Source organism: Panthera uncia, chromosome A2, assembly GCF_023721935.1.
Source record: "Panthera uncia isolate 11264 chromosome A2, Puncia_PCG_1.0, whole genome shotgun sequence".
Classification (NCBI taxonomy): Eukaryota; Metazoa; Chordata; class Mammalia; order Carnivora; family Felidae; genus Panthera; species Panthera uncia.
The window spans coordinates 147,947,751-147,962,154 of record NC_064816.1 but is presented as its reverse complement, the minus strand read 5'-3'; the positions used below and the strand labels follow the sequence as shown (position 1 = coordinate 147,962,154).

Sequence of the window (14,404 nt, the reverse complement as noted above, 5' to 3'; positions counted from 1 at the left end):
AATATTTACAATTTTTAGATCTTCTTGGTGGATAGACCCCTTAATTATGAAATAATGTCCTTCGTCTCTTGTTACAGTCTTTATTTTAAAATATAAATTGTCTGATATAAGTATGGCTACTCTGGCTTTCTTTTGGTGACCATTAGCATAATAGATATTTCTCCATACCCTTACTTTCGGTATGAAGTCATCTTTAGGTCTAAAATGGGTCTCTTGTAAACAAGATATAGATGGATCTTGTTTTCTTATTGATTCTGTTACCTTATGTCTTTTGATTGGAGCATTTAGTCCATTGACATTTAGAATGAGTACTGAAAGATACGAATTTATTGCCATTGTGTTGACTGTAGAGTTGGAGTTTCTGGTCATGTTCTCTGGTCCTTTCTAGTCTTTGTTGCTTTTGGTCTTTTTTGTTTCACTTCATCTTTTCTCCTCTCAAAGAGTTCTCCTTAAAATTTCTTGGAGTGCTGGTGTAGTGGTCATGGACTCCTTTAGTTTTTATTTATGTGGGAAATTATGCCTCTATTTTGAATGACAGCCTTGCTGGATAAATAATTCTTGGCTGCATATTTTTTGATTCAGCACATTTAATATATCCTGCCACTCCTTTCTGGCCTGCCAAGTTTCTGTGGATAGGTCTGCTGTGAATCTGATCTGTCTTTCTGATAGGTTGACTTTTTCCCCCCTTACTGCTTTCATGATTCTTTCCTTGCCTGAATATTTTGTGAATTTGACTGTGATATGCCTTGTTGGTGGTAGGTTTTTGTTGGATCTAATGGGAGTTCTCTGTGCATCCTGGATTTTGATGGCTGTGCCTTTCCTCAGTTTAGGAAAGTTTTCCACTATGATTTGCTCACATAAATCTTCTACCCCTTTTTCTCTCTCTTCACCTTCTGGGACTCCTATGATTTGGTTATTCCTTTTTAATGAGTTACTGAGTTCTCTAATTCTTATATCATGCCCTTTTGCCTTAGTTTCCCTCTTTTTTTCTGCTTCATTGTTCTGCATAATTTTGTCTTTTGTATCACTGATTCACTGCTCTGCTTCATCCATCCTTGCTACTATGGCATCCATTCGAGATTGCATCTCAGTTATAGCATTTTTCGTCCTGACTAGATTTTACCTCTTTTATCTCTGCAGAAAGGGATTCTATGCTTTTTTTTCAACCCCAGCTAGTATTCTTATTATTGTGGTTCTAAATTCTAGTTCATACATCTTAGATATATCTGTGTTGATTAAATCCCTGGCTGTTATTTCTTCCTGTTCTTTCTTTTGGGGTGAATTCCTTCATTTCATTATTTTGGAGGAAAAAAAGAATTAATAAAATTAAAATTAAAAAATTAAAAACAACACAAAAAATCAAATAAAGGAAGCTAGATCCTAGGTGTGTTTTGGTCTGGAGTTGAAAGAAGCTTGATAGAATAGAGAAAAAGGGGAAACAAGAAAGAAAGAAAAAGAAAAAATTTTAAACTTTAAAAAAATGTATAGAATAAAATAGAATAAAATGGAGAAAGTAAAATAGAATTAAAAATTACCAAAAAATGTAAAAAAAAGTAAAAAATTTTTTATAAAAACAGAAAATAAAAATATTTTTTCTTTCTGTATCCAAGAATAAGAAAAGAGAAAAACAATGAATAGATGGATCAGTGAACAGAATGAAATCTGAATGAAATTACATCCAGTTTCTACTAGAATCACTTTATAGTCTGTAAACTAAGCAGGTGAAGAGACTTGTGGTCATCCTCTAGGGCTTGGTTGCTGCATTTGAACAGGGCTTGGTGTAAGAGCTCCGTACTCTACTAGGTGGCACTGCTTAGCTTATTGCCGTGGATTGGTGTGGTGTGTGTGTGTACATGTATGCACAGGTGTAGGAGAGGTGAAAATGGCATCACACAGTGACCCAGTCTGTAGCATCAGAACTCTGCCCTACTCAACCAGCCATCAGGCACCCCTCCTTTATCTCCAGCTTCCATCCACTTCCTGCTTCTCCACTGTCCGCGACCAAGCTGTCAGCCTGCCAGGTGGCACTGCTTCCTAAATTTTACCCCAGATGGGGCTTTGTTTCCAAACCTCTCACTTTTGAGGGCCCTGCAGTTTGGGCCCGCCCTGACCCTCTGGGGGAGGGTCTTGCTGAGCAATGGCCAGGTGCCAGCTTGACTCTGTGAACACTTGTGCAACTGCAACACTGCAGAGACCCAGAGACTTTTCTGCACCTGAAAAAGTTTGCATGACTGTGTAGCATCAGTGGTTCAGGGACTATGGCAAATCACAGCACACAACTGGCACCAGGTTTCACCACATTCTGTTGTCCTTGTTCCAACACCAGCAAAAGTGGCTGTTCTCCAGGGTCCACTAGGACCTTTTCCTGTGGGGAGGCTGCACATCCTCTACCAAATGTCCTCTCAGCAGGGGAACTGCCTCTCCCTGTGTGGCCCAAGGACCCTTTGGACCTTGCTACCAGTTCCTGGGGATTTGCCCTTCCCATCAGAGCACCGCCACGTATTGGGCTGAGGACTTTCCAGTGCTGCTCTGCCCTATTTATAGAGTCCTAATGGTATTGAAACCCTCTCCTTTCTCTTTTATCCCTTTCTTGTTCAGACCCTTCTGGGTGTTTCCACTCTTTCTTTTTCTCTCCATCTGCTTTTTGGGGGGAGTGCTTTTCCTATACCTCCCCGCATCTCTGTACTCTCTCCACAAACTAAATCAGCTCCCAACCCTCCGTGGCTTCTTTCTTCTCCCAGTTCACCTCTCTGCACTGTGTATCTGCCAAATTCTGTGGCCCAAGTTATGCAGATTGTTGTGTTAATCCTCAGATCAATTTTCTAGGTGTGCAAAATGGTTTGTTGCTGATCTAGTTGCATTTCAGGGACAAGAGAAGCAGAGAACTTCCATGCTGCTCCGCCATCTTGGCCCTGCCCCCTCCCCCAATTAGATGCTTTAAAAATCACAAATGCCTGCTTTGTAATTCTAAGAAAAGGAATTGTTTTGAAATTTTCTGGAACACCCTACGTATTCTTAAGGAGAATGAAACAAAAACAAAATGAAACAAAGTACATAGAGTATGACATCAAAATGGAAGACTCCAGTCACTTGGGTTTTTAAGAATAGAGTGATTTTTCCAGTTGGAATCAAAGATGGAGCAGAGAAGAAAGCAAGAGGTGAGGTGGGTGATTCCAGGGCCTGAGAAGGAATGGGTCCACACTCACTGACTGAAGACAAGCAATGAAGGAAGCCTGCAGAAGCTGAGAGCAACTGGTCAATAGCAGCAAAGGAGGGGCACCTGGGTGGCTCAGTCAGTTAAGTGTCCAACTTCAGCTCAGGTCATGATCTCACAGTTCATCAGTTTGAGCCCCACATAGGTTTCTGTGCTGACAGCTCAGAGCATGGAGCCTGCTTTGGATTCTGTGTCTCCCTCTCTCTCTCTACCCCTTCCCCGTTCATGCTCGCTCTCTCTCTCTCTCTCTCTCTCTCTGTCTCAAAAATAAATAAACATTTAAAAAGAATAAAAACAAATAGCAGCAAGCAAATGGAGAGGAGTTTTCCAGCCCCATGGAGAAAATTCTGCCTAGAATCTGGAAAGATTCTTCCCCCCACACCTAGAAAGGAATGCAGCCCTGCCTACACTTTGATTTCTGTCTCCTGAGGCTCTGAGCAGAGAAATCAGTCAGACCCATACAACTTCTGGCTTACAGGACTGATGGAATAAATGTGTGTTGTTTTAAACAAGCAGTTTTGTGCTTCAAACTCCCTCACTGACTGTGGGGTCCTCCGGGATCTGGTTCTAGGCTGTGTTTGCAAATCCATTTCCCACTCCAGTTCCCCTGCACACTTCCCCCAGGCTCCATGAGATAGGTGAGACTTGCCTTCCATGCTCTTCCCACCCAGTGCCTCCTGTCCTGACTGCTAGAAGAGGGCGGGGGTGGGGGGCTTCTATCCCCTTCTCTCTACTTCTGGTGGCACTGCCCCTCCTTCAGGCTGGTGGCAGCCGTTCTAATGACTGGCTTCTCTCACTTCCAGGCTGGGAATTTCTTTCGCCTACTATGGAGTCATTCTGGCCAGTGCCGAGCTGCTGGAGCGGGACTTGGTCTGTGGCTCGCGGTCTGAGTCTGAGGTGGTGGTGACTGTGGGGGACACAGAAGGGAGCCAGAGTCCCTGCCACTGCCACATGTTTGCCCCCTCTGACTACCAGACCATGATTATCAGCACCATTGGGGAAATTGCTCGTAAGTGTCTACCTCTGTGTATTGGGTCCCTCTCTGTGGCTCCTGCCTGGTAGAGCTGAACAAGTCCCCACATCTTGCTGACATGTCTCCAGTGCAGATTGGTATAGGGAGAAGTCTGGAGGAGTAGAGCTTTGAATTACTGTATTATATCAATTCTAGGATGCGTGTTTTCCTCCATGTTTTGACATCTCTGAAAGTGAGATGTGTCTTACAGTGGCATGTTAGATTTCAATTTGCAGCACTGGTTTTGTTTCAGTAGACATAAAATAATGGTACTTAAAAACCAACAGAACCTTGAATTTGATGAAAAACAGTATAAACCATTTAAAATATAGATCTAGCAGGGTTTCAATTAGTGATTGACCTACATGTTGTAATAAGAATCTTGGGCATAAAATATCCTTTATATATATGCCATTGCTTTTCATTCTTGGACCTATGAAGAAAAAACATATTGAAGGGGAATCCTGAGTTTGATGATCATGTTACTGGGTTTTGGCTGGAACACACATGAGGTCTGGATGAAGTTGCCTCTTTCTTAAATGACAGTGAGGAATCCTTGCCAATGTTGGTAAATGCATCTTGCTTTCAAGATTTCAGAAGTTGTTATTGTCATTTGCTTTCTAGTGAATCCTTTCAATATCCTGGGCATTAATTTCCTGGGAAGACGGCTGAGTCTTTCTATCACCATGGGATGTACAGCCTTATTCTTCCTTCTTCTCAACATTTGCACATCAAGGTATTTTCTCTCTGGTTGCTTCAGAACAATCTAGTTTTGTGCAGTGGTTTTAAGTTGGAGTTTCTTGACCCATAGTGTTCATTGGGGGAAAGAACCTTTCATGAGCAGAGTAGTGAATAGGCTGCTGGTCTTACTGGAATGGCCTTTCTGTTCCATGCCACCCCCACTTCCCTCTTCCACAGACCCAGCCCTCTATCAGCTATTCCAGGGTATAGGTGCTAGTGCTGGTGCAATCATTGCACCCACCAGGATACTTAGGATCTTTATGCAAAGCTTCCTGGAATCTCAGGACTGTAATTGTTTACCAAATTTCCCGGACCATTATTAAGATAGTTCAGGGAAACAGGTAATATACCTGTGGCATAAAAATTTATTTCACTATTAATTTGCAATCCTTAAATGTCCTCAATTATAGTATGTGTCGTTCTGTGAACTGCATTGGTTTCGGAGGGTGGTGGCAGAAGATGTGCTAATCTGGGATTGGGGGGCAAGCTGGAATTGCCCACTTTGGGGAGGGGGGGACAGGAAGTTGGGTTAAAGGTTGGAGTCAGGCATTTACTTGAGGACCCCACAATCAGGCCAGTTGAGAAGCAGCACCTCCTGGGACTTGGTTATCTGTAGGCGTGTGTTAACACCTGTAATGCTCAGTTATGTAATGTGAGCACTTGTCAGGGCCATGGAAGGCCCTCCATACTGCCTTTCCTAACTTCTCTGGCATCTTGTTTCCTAGTGCTGGCCTGATTGGCTTCCTGTTCATGCTGAGGGCTTTGGTGGCAGCCAACTTCAACACCATCTATATTTACACTGCTGAGGTCAGTTGTTGGGAGGGGCTTGGGTACACCAAGGCATGCAAGGTGAGCTACTCAGGGTCTCTGTCCACAGACAATGCATCCTAGCTTCTTTTGACTTTGAATGATTTTCTAAAAATACCTCCTAAAAATGATAGCAGGAGGTTTATTTGATAGCTTCCTCTGATCCATAAAGTCTAGTGCAAGCCAGTCTCTAAGAAGAAATTTAAGACCTGCCTTTCTTGTGACACATGTAAAAAACAACTTATTGTCCTAGCACTATGCTATTTTTCATCCATCTGTTACTTGCAACATGTAGCTTAAGTTTGAATAAAATAGAAATAGCTTAAACTTGAATATGATATTCTTTATGAATTTATTAAATTGATACATCTATTTTATGCAAGGTACTACCTAAAGAAGCTTGAGAATTTCCTCATAAACACCCATACTGAAGAGCTAGTATTCCTAGAAATAAACAATATCTGAACAGGAAATTCAACCGTATTTTAACTGGTGTTGTCCTTCATTAAGCTAGAGAAAATTGCACTATAGGAACTGGTAAAGCTGTGCTCATTTTCTTTTCTGTCTTTCCAAGTTTTTATTTAAATTCCAGTTAGTTAACATACAGTGTAAAAATAGTTTCAGGTGTATAATATAGTGATTCAACACCTCCATACATCACCCATTGTTCATCCCAACAAGTGCACTCCTTAATCCCTATCATCTATTTCACCCATCGCCCCCTCCACCTCCCATCTGTAACCATCAATTTGTTCTCTATAGTTAAGAGTCTATTTTTTGGTTTGCCTCTCTCTCTTTGCTCGTTTGCTCTGTTAAATTCTATGTAAGAGTGAAATCATACAGTATTTGTTTTTCTGATGGACTTATTTCACTTAAGCATAATACTCTGTAGCTCCATCCATGTCATTGCAAATGACAAGATTTCAGTCTTTTCTATGGCTGAGTAATATCCCATTGTGTGTGTGTCTGTGTGTGTGTGTGTGTGTGTATATATATATATATATATATATATATATATATATATATACACACCATATCTTCTTTATCTCCTTCAGTCAGTGGACATTTGGGTTTTTTCCATAACTTGGCTACTGTTGATAGCACTGCTATAAACATTGGGGTGCATGTGCCCCTTTAAATCAATATTTTTGTATTCTATGAATAAGTACCTAGTAGTGCAATTGCTGGATCATAGGGAAGTTATATTTTTAACTTTTTGAGGAACTTCCATATTGTTTTCTACAGTGGCTACATCAGTTTGCTGGGTTTTGGCGTCATTTCTTGTTCTTTTTCTAGTTCCTTTAGGTGTAAGTTTAGGTTGTTTGAGATTTTTCTTGCTTTTTGATGTAGCCCTGTATTGCTATATACTTCTCTCCAATGACCACTTTACTGCATCCCAAAGACTTTGGACCATTGTGTTTTTATATTCATTTGGTGTCATGTATTTTTGTTTTTTCTTTGATTTCCTTGTGGACCCATTCATTCTTTAGTAACATGTTGTTTAATTTCTGTGTATTTATGGTGTTTCCAAATTTCTTCTTCCAGTTTCATGGTGTTGTGATCATAAAATTTGCATGTTAGGATCTCAGTCTTTTTGTATTGTTGAGGCCTGATTTGTGACCAGTATGTGATCTCTTCTGGAGAATGATCCATGTGCACTTGAAAAGAATGTGTATTGTGCTGCTCTAGGATGAAATATTTTGAATCTGGTCTAGTGTGTCATTCAAAGCCATTGTTTCCTTGTTGATTTTCTGCTTAGGTGATCTGTCCATTCATGTAAGTGTGGTACTGAAGTCTGCTACTATTATTGGGTTATTATCAACGTGCTCCTTGATATTTGTTATTGTTTTATATATTTGGGTGCCTCCACTTTTGTGGGCATAAATATTTACAACTGTTAGATCTTCTTGTTGGATTGTCCCCTTTTTTATGATATAGTGCCCTTCATCTCTTGTTATAGTCTTTGGTTTAAAATCTAGTTAGTGTGAAATAAATATTGCTACTCCATCTTTCTTTTGATATCCATTTGTATGATAAATGTTTACCCCTCACTTTGAATCCGCAGGTATCTTGAGGTCTAAAATGGGTCTCTTATAGGAGGTTTATAGATGGGTCTAGTTTTTTTTTAATCCATTCTGACACCATATGTATTTTTTTTAAAGTTTATTTGTTTTTGAGGGAGACCAAAACAGTATGAGTAGGGAAGGGTCAGAGAGAGAGGAGACAGAGAATCCCAGGCAGGCTGTGTGCTGCCAGCACAGAACTCAAGAAACCTGAACTCAAGAAACCATGAGATCATGACCTGATCCAAAACCAAGAGTCAGAAGCTTAACCAACTGAGCCACCTAGGCACCACTGACACCCTGTGTCTTTTGATTAGAGTCTTTAGTCCATTTACATTCAGCGGAATTGTTGATATGCATTTAGTGCCATTTTATTACTTGTATTATGGTTGTTTCTGGAGTTTTCTCTGTTCCTGTCTTGCCTTTGTCACTTTTGGTCTCTCCTTTTCACTCAAATAGTCCCCTTTAATATTTCTTTCAGGGCTGGTTTAGTGGACACAAAGTCCTTTAGTTTTTGTTTGTCTGGGAAACTCTTTATCTCTCTTTCTATTCTGAATGATAGCCTTGCTGGATAATGTATTCTTGGCAGCAAATTTTTCCATTCAGCACTTTGAATATATCATGCTACTCCCTTCTGGCTTGCCAGGTTTCTATGGAGAGATCTGCAGCTAGCTTTATGGGTCTTTCATTGTAAGTTAGGAACTTCTTTTGTCTTGCTGCTTTTTAGGATTTTTTTTTTAACACTCTATTTTGCAAATTTAACTGCAATATGTCTTGGTATTGGCCTGCTTTTGTTGATTTTTTTTCACATCTGACAGATACATAGTGTGTTTTATTGAAAGAAACTAAAACCTCAAAATGTTCTCTGAAACAAATTGGTTAATCAGTCCCCACCTTTTTGCTTCTTCATGATCAGGAATCCTGCTGTTAATAAAGCTTCTATCTTCTTATGACTGCCTTCATGTTCCTTTTCATCAGGTTTTTTCCTTTCCTGTCTAAACAAAGAATGAATGTGTATATAGTCTTGATGGGAGAGAGTCAAAGTCAGGATTTTGTCCCATGGCCAAGAGGAAGCTCCAAGATATTGTCTCCAAGGTCGTATGTCATCTAAAATCATGGACATGTAATAATAAAAATGATGATATTGTTGGCTAACATTTATTAAAGTCCTATTATAGGTGGTAAATTAATGTGCCTCTTTCTTTCTTTTTAGCCTTAGTTATCCCTTTACTTACAAATGCACCTAAGAAATGTTTATTGAATCACCTTAGATAGATGTTTGATTAGATTCATTCATTTATTGATACCTTCTCCCCATATGTTGGGGGTACAGCAGTGAACATAAGATATCCCTATTCTCAAAAAACTTAGATTCTAGTGGGGTGGGGGACAGACAATACGCAAATCTACTTGTCAGGTAATAAGTGCCGTAAGGAAAAAAAAACAAAAAGAGGGAAAAAACAATAGTGATAGAAGCAGAGTAGGAAGCATTATTTAAAAAGTTTATAAGGGTGGTCAGATAGAGGAGAATTACAAATTTTTGTTTTGACGTTTTGGAATTGTTAAAGTTTCCTTTTTCTCATAGAATAAATTCAGATAATCTAAATCCCTTTAGGGCAGCAATTCCAGAATTTGGACTCTAACTTGTTAAAGCTCTCTTGACATGCATTTGCACACCTTCAGAGATGTACCTGGAGAAGGCAAATAATCTAAAGAAGCATGAGCATATGACTCTAGAGGTTACTTTGCCCTTAACTTGTAAAACAACATTTGTAGCCAGTCTAATGTCAATCAGCAAAGGTTGACAGATGATTCATCCGTGTTCGTACCATTGTTGGTCCCTGTTATTGTTTTTCTCCTCACATTTTATTTATTTATTTATTTATTTATTTATTATTTTAAAAATGTATTGCCAAGTTAGCATATGATGCAACAATGATTTCAGGAATAGATTCCTTAATGCCCCTTACCCATTTAGCCCATCCCCCCTCCTACAACCCCTCCAGCAACCCTCTGTTCTCTATCTTTAAGAATCTCTTATGTTTTGTCCTTCTCTCTGTTTTTATATTATTTTTGTTTCCCTTCCCGTATGTTCATCTGTTTTGTCTCTTAAAGTCCTCATATGAGTGAAGACATATGATATTTGTCTTTCTCTGACTAATTTCACTTAGCATAATACCCTCCGGTTCCATCCACGTAGTTGCAAATGGCAAGATTTCATTCTTTTTGATTGCCGAGTAATACTCCATTGTATATATATACCACATCTTCTTTATCCATTCATCCATGGCTAGACATTTGGGCTCTTTCCATACTTTGGCTATTGTTGATAGTGCTGCTATAAACATGGGGGTGCATGTGTCCCTTCAAAACAGCACACCTGTATCCCGTGGATAAATGCCTACTAGTGCAATTGCTGGGTCGTAGGGTATTTTTTAATTTTTTGAGGAACCTCTATACTGTTTTCCAGAGTGGCTACATCATTTTGCATTCCCACCAGCAGTGTAAAAGAGATCCTCTTTCTCTACATCCTTGCCAACATCTGTTGTTGCCTGAGTTGTTAATGTTATCCATTCTGACAGGTATGAGGTGACATCTCATTGTGGTTTTGATTAGTATTTCCCTGATGATGAGTGATGTTGAGCATTTTTTCACGTGTCGGTTGGCCATCTGGATGTCTTCTCTGGAGAAGTGTCTATTCATGTCTTTTGTCCATTTCTTCACTGGATTATTTGTTTTTTGGGTGTTGAACTTGATAAGTTCTTTATAGATTTTGGACTAACTCTTTATCTGATATGTCGTTTGCAAATATCTTCTCCCATTCTGTCAGTTGCCTTTTAGTTTTACTGATTGTTTCCTTTGCTGTGCAGAAGCTTTTTATCATGATGAGGTCCCAATAGTTCATTTTTGCTTTTGTTTCCCTTGCCTCGGGAGATGTGTTGAGTAAGAAGTTGCTGCAATGTGTTTGTTGATTTTGACAGGAGTTCTCTGTGCCTCCTGGGTCTGGATGTCTTTTTCCTTCCTCAGGTGAGGGAAGTTTTCAGCTATTTCCTCAAATAAATTTTCAGTCTCTTGTTCTCTCTTCTTCTGGGACTCCTATACTAGGAATGTTATTATGTTTGATGGAGTCACTGAGTTCACTAAGTCTATCTTGTGTTTCATAATTCTTCTTTCTGTCCATTTTGTTCAACTTCATTGTTTTCAATTTTTTCTTCTGTGTCACTTACTCCTTCCTCTGCTTTTTCCATCCTTGAGTTCTTGCATCCAGTCGGTTCCCAGTATCAATTATGGCATTTTTCATCTCTGATTCTTCTTTAATTCTTGTATCTCTGTGGTAATGGCCTCCCTTAAGTCTTCCATTCTTTTCTCAAGCCCAGTGACTATCCTTAGAATCATTGCTAAATTCTTCATCAGGCATGTTACCTATATCTGTTTCACTTAGATATCTGGCCATGACCTTATCTTATTGTTTCATTTGGGATAAATTCCTCCATCTTGGCATTTTTGTCCAAATCTCTGCCTTCCTCTGTGCATTAGAAAGGCCTGTTATCCTTCCTGTTGTTCAGAGTAATGGCTTTGTGAAGAAGAGGTCATATGGTGTCCAGGCCTGGTGCTTCAGTAAGTGAGTGACTCTGGTGTTTGTTGTGTGCACTCTGCTGTTGTGTTTGGGTTGCTCTGTCCCTCAGGCCAGTCATCTGGAGAGGCTCTGCTTGCCTGGAGACGCTCTGCTTGCCTGCTATGGGCAGTGTTTGGAGCTTTGCCAGAATGTGATGAGTTTAACTAGCTGTGCTCTGGTCTGCTTGTTAAATGAGACCTGATGCTGCTTCACTAGAACTGAAGCCTTGAAAAACTCCCTGGTTGGGAGATGTGGTGTGGATGGGGATTTGTGCTAGTCTTCTGGGGAGGACCCTGCCACCCTAGGACCGAGGTACACTTACCCAAGGAGGGCAGTACAGGCAGAGTGCAGGGGGAAGCTATGTTCATTTTCATCTCAGGAAATGCAAAAGTCTGTTTGTTCAGATTATAGATATGGCATGTCAAAACCATTAAAGCCACAGTGAAGAATACTCTTTTCTCCCCATACAGATAAAAATAGGAAACTGGCGTATTTGATATGAGTAATACAGTGTGTTTCTAAAGTTATATTTGAAATATTCAACTTAACGTATTTTGGGGAAAATTGATTTAAAAGGTCATTTCTGAGTAATCTTTGTGATACTTGTTGTCTAAAAAAATCAAAGGTATATACCTGAAGATAATTATCTTCTATTATCCCACCCAGAATTGTCAAAACATGTAAAAAAGACTTTATTTTCATTGCTCTGATATCGTCACCATGTATCTGAATCCATTATTTTTAGTCATTTTCAGCCTCATTTTCCAGAAAAAGAAAAAAGCTTCCAAAAAAGGCACTCAACTCCTAGACCTTCTCTTACAAAAACGGTGGTTTCAGCTAGGCCAGAAAGCTTCTTGATTTTGTATTTGACAGATGCTACTTAACAAAATGTGACTGAGGAAAGGGGCTATGTGCTTTGCTTTAGTGAATGAAATAAAAACTACTGGTATTGTATAGCTTTGAGAGAAAATTCTTGAGTTTTGAAAAACCATTCTTAGATTAAGTATTCTCCCTATAATGTGTTAAATACCATTTGCTTACTTTTGCCAGTTCCTATAAGAATTTGGAATTAATAAAGTCCAGATTAATGAAGTTTTATTATAAATGTAATAAAGTTGCATCAAAAAAGTAGATTATGCCATAAGATTCTTTTTTTCTTTTAAGTATGTTCCACGCCAAACATGGGGCTTGAACTCAGATCCCTGAGATTAAGAGTTGTGTGCTCTACTCATTGAGCCAGCCAGGGGCCCCAGGACATAAAATTCTGCAACAAGAATGTGATGAATGGTATAGCATGTACCTGGCACACTGGTCAAGTCTTTTCACTGTATCTGTATTAAAGGTTTCACTGAATCATTATTTGGGGAGGATTTTCTTTCCCTTCAGTAGAACCACTTTATTTTTTATTTGTTTATTAAAACATTTTTTTTTAATGTTTGACAGAGAGATAGAGCATGAGTGGGGGAGGAGCAGAGAGAGAGGTAGACACAGAATCCAAAACAGGCTCCAGGCTCTGAGCTGTCAGCACAGAGCCTGATGTGGGGCTCGAACTCACAGACCGCGAGATCATGACCTGAGTCGAAGTCGGACGCTCAACAGACTGAGTCACCCACGCACCCCATTTATTTATTTTTTAAATGTTTATTTGAGAGAGAGGGAGAGTGCAAGCAGGGAAGGGACAGAGAGAGAGCGAAACACAGAATCCGAAGCAGGCTCCAGGCTCTGAGCTGTCAGCACAGACCCTGATGTGGAGCTCGAACTCACAGACCGCGAGATCATGACCTGAGTGAAGTCGGACATTTAACCAACTGAGCCACCCCAGCACCCCATTAGTAGAACCACTTTATACATTTATAGCTTTAAAATGGAAACCTTCTGTTTGATTCCAAAGCTTACCTTTTTGAAATTATACTTGGAATATTCAATTAAACATATTTTGGAATTTGGTCATTTAAAGGATAATTGCTAAGTGTTTATCATTTCTCTGATATTTAAGAATGCAAAGTTGTATGCCTGAGAACACACATGTCCTGTATCTCATATCCTATATATCTGTATAGAATATCTGGTATTTGAGGGGCATCTGGGTGGCTCAGTCAGTTAAGTGTCCAACTCTTTAATTTTGGCTCAGGTCATGATCTCACCATTGTGAGATCAGGCCCCACAATGGGTTCCATACTGAGTGTGGAGTCTCCTTAAGAAGGGGCGCCTGGGTGGCGCAGTCGGTTAAGCGTCCGACTTCAGCCAGGTCACGATCTCGCGGTCCGTGAGTTCGAGCCCCGCGTCAGGCTCTGGGCTGATGGCTCGGAGCCTGGAGCCTGTTTCCGATTCTGTGTCTCCCTCTCTCTCTGCCCCTCCCCCGTTCATGCTCTGTCTCTCTCTGTCCCAAAAATAAAAAAAAAATGTAAAAAAAAAAAAAAAAAAAAAAGATTCTCTCTCCCTCTCTCTCTGCCTCTCCTTTGCTCATGAGCACATGCTTTCTCTCAAAACAAAACAAAAAACAAAAAAAGAAAGAAAAGAAAAAAAAAATCTTGTATTTGATATATACCAAAGCTTGGCAAGGGGAGGAAGGGAAGGGGACTTGGGAAGGAAAAAGTCCAAGCAAACTGATGCTTCTTATGCTCCTCCCTCCAGGTCTATCCCACAACGATGCGCGCTTTGGGGATGGGGACCAGCGGCTCCCTGTGTCGCATTGGTGCAATGGTGGCACCATTTATATCCCAGGTACAGTCCAGGAGTTTTTGTAGGGGGGCGGGGGAAGAAGTCTAAAGTAGATGGGGAAAGATGCATTCCACGTCCTTTCAAGTTAAGGGTTTAATCAGGGATTTCTGTTTACTTAATGATTTTTCTTGAGTTGCTGTTTTCCCATTGTTTGGTGAATATGGGTTAGGGAGAGAGGCTAACTAAAAGCTTCCAGGCTTGTAGCTGGTCAATAAACTGTATTTCATCTC

The 14,404-nt window shown here is 40.1% G+C and overlaps 1 protein-coding gene across 2 annotated transcripts in view; it reads left to right on the top strand.

Annotated features, from left to right (window-relative positions):
- SVOPL (SVOP like) overlaps nucleotides 1-14,404 on the top strand; it is a 67,691-nt gene that overhangs the window by 39,115 nt on the left and 14,172 nt on the right. For both annotated transcript variants that reach the window (XM_049641928.1, XM_049641930.1), the window contains 4 exons: nucleotides 4,018-4,223; nucleotides 4,851-4,962; nucleotides 5,693-5,774; nucleotides 14,088-14,177. In XM_049641928.1, coding sequence (XP_049497885.1) covers nucleotides 4,018-4,223; nucleotides 4,851-4,962; nucleotides 5,693-5,774; nucleotides 14,088-14,177 — 490 coding nt within the window. The remainder of the gene's footprint in view (nucleotides 1-4,017; nucleotides 4,224-4,850; nucleotides 4,963-5,692; nucleotides 5,775-14,087; nucleotides 14,178-14,404) is intronic.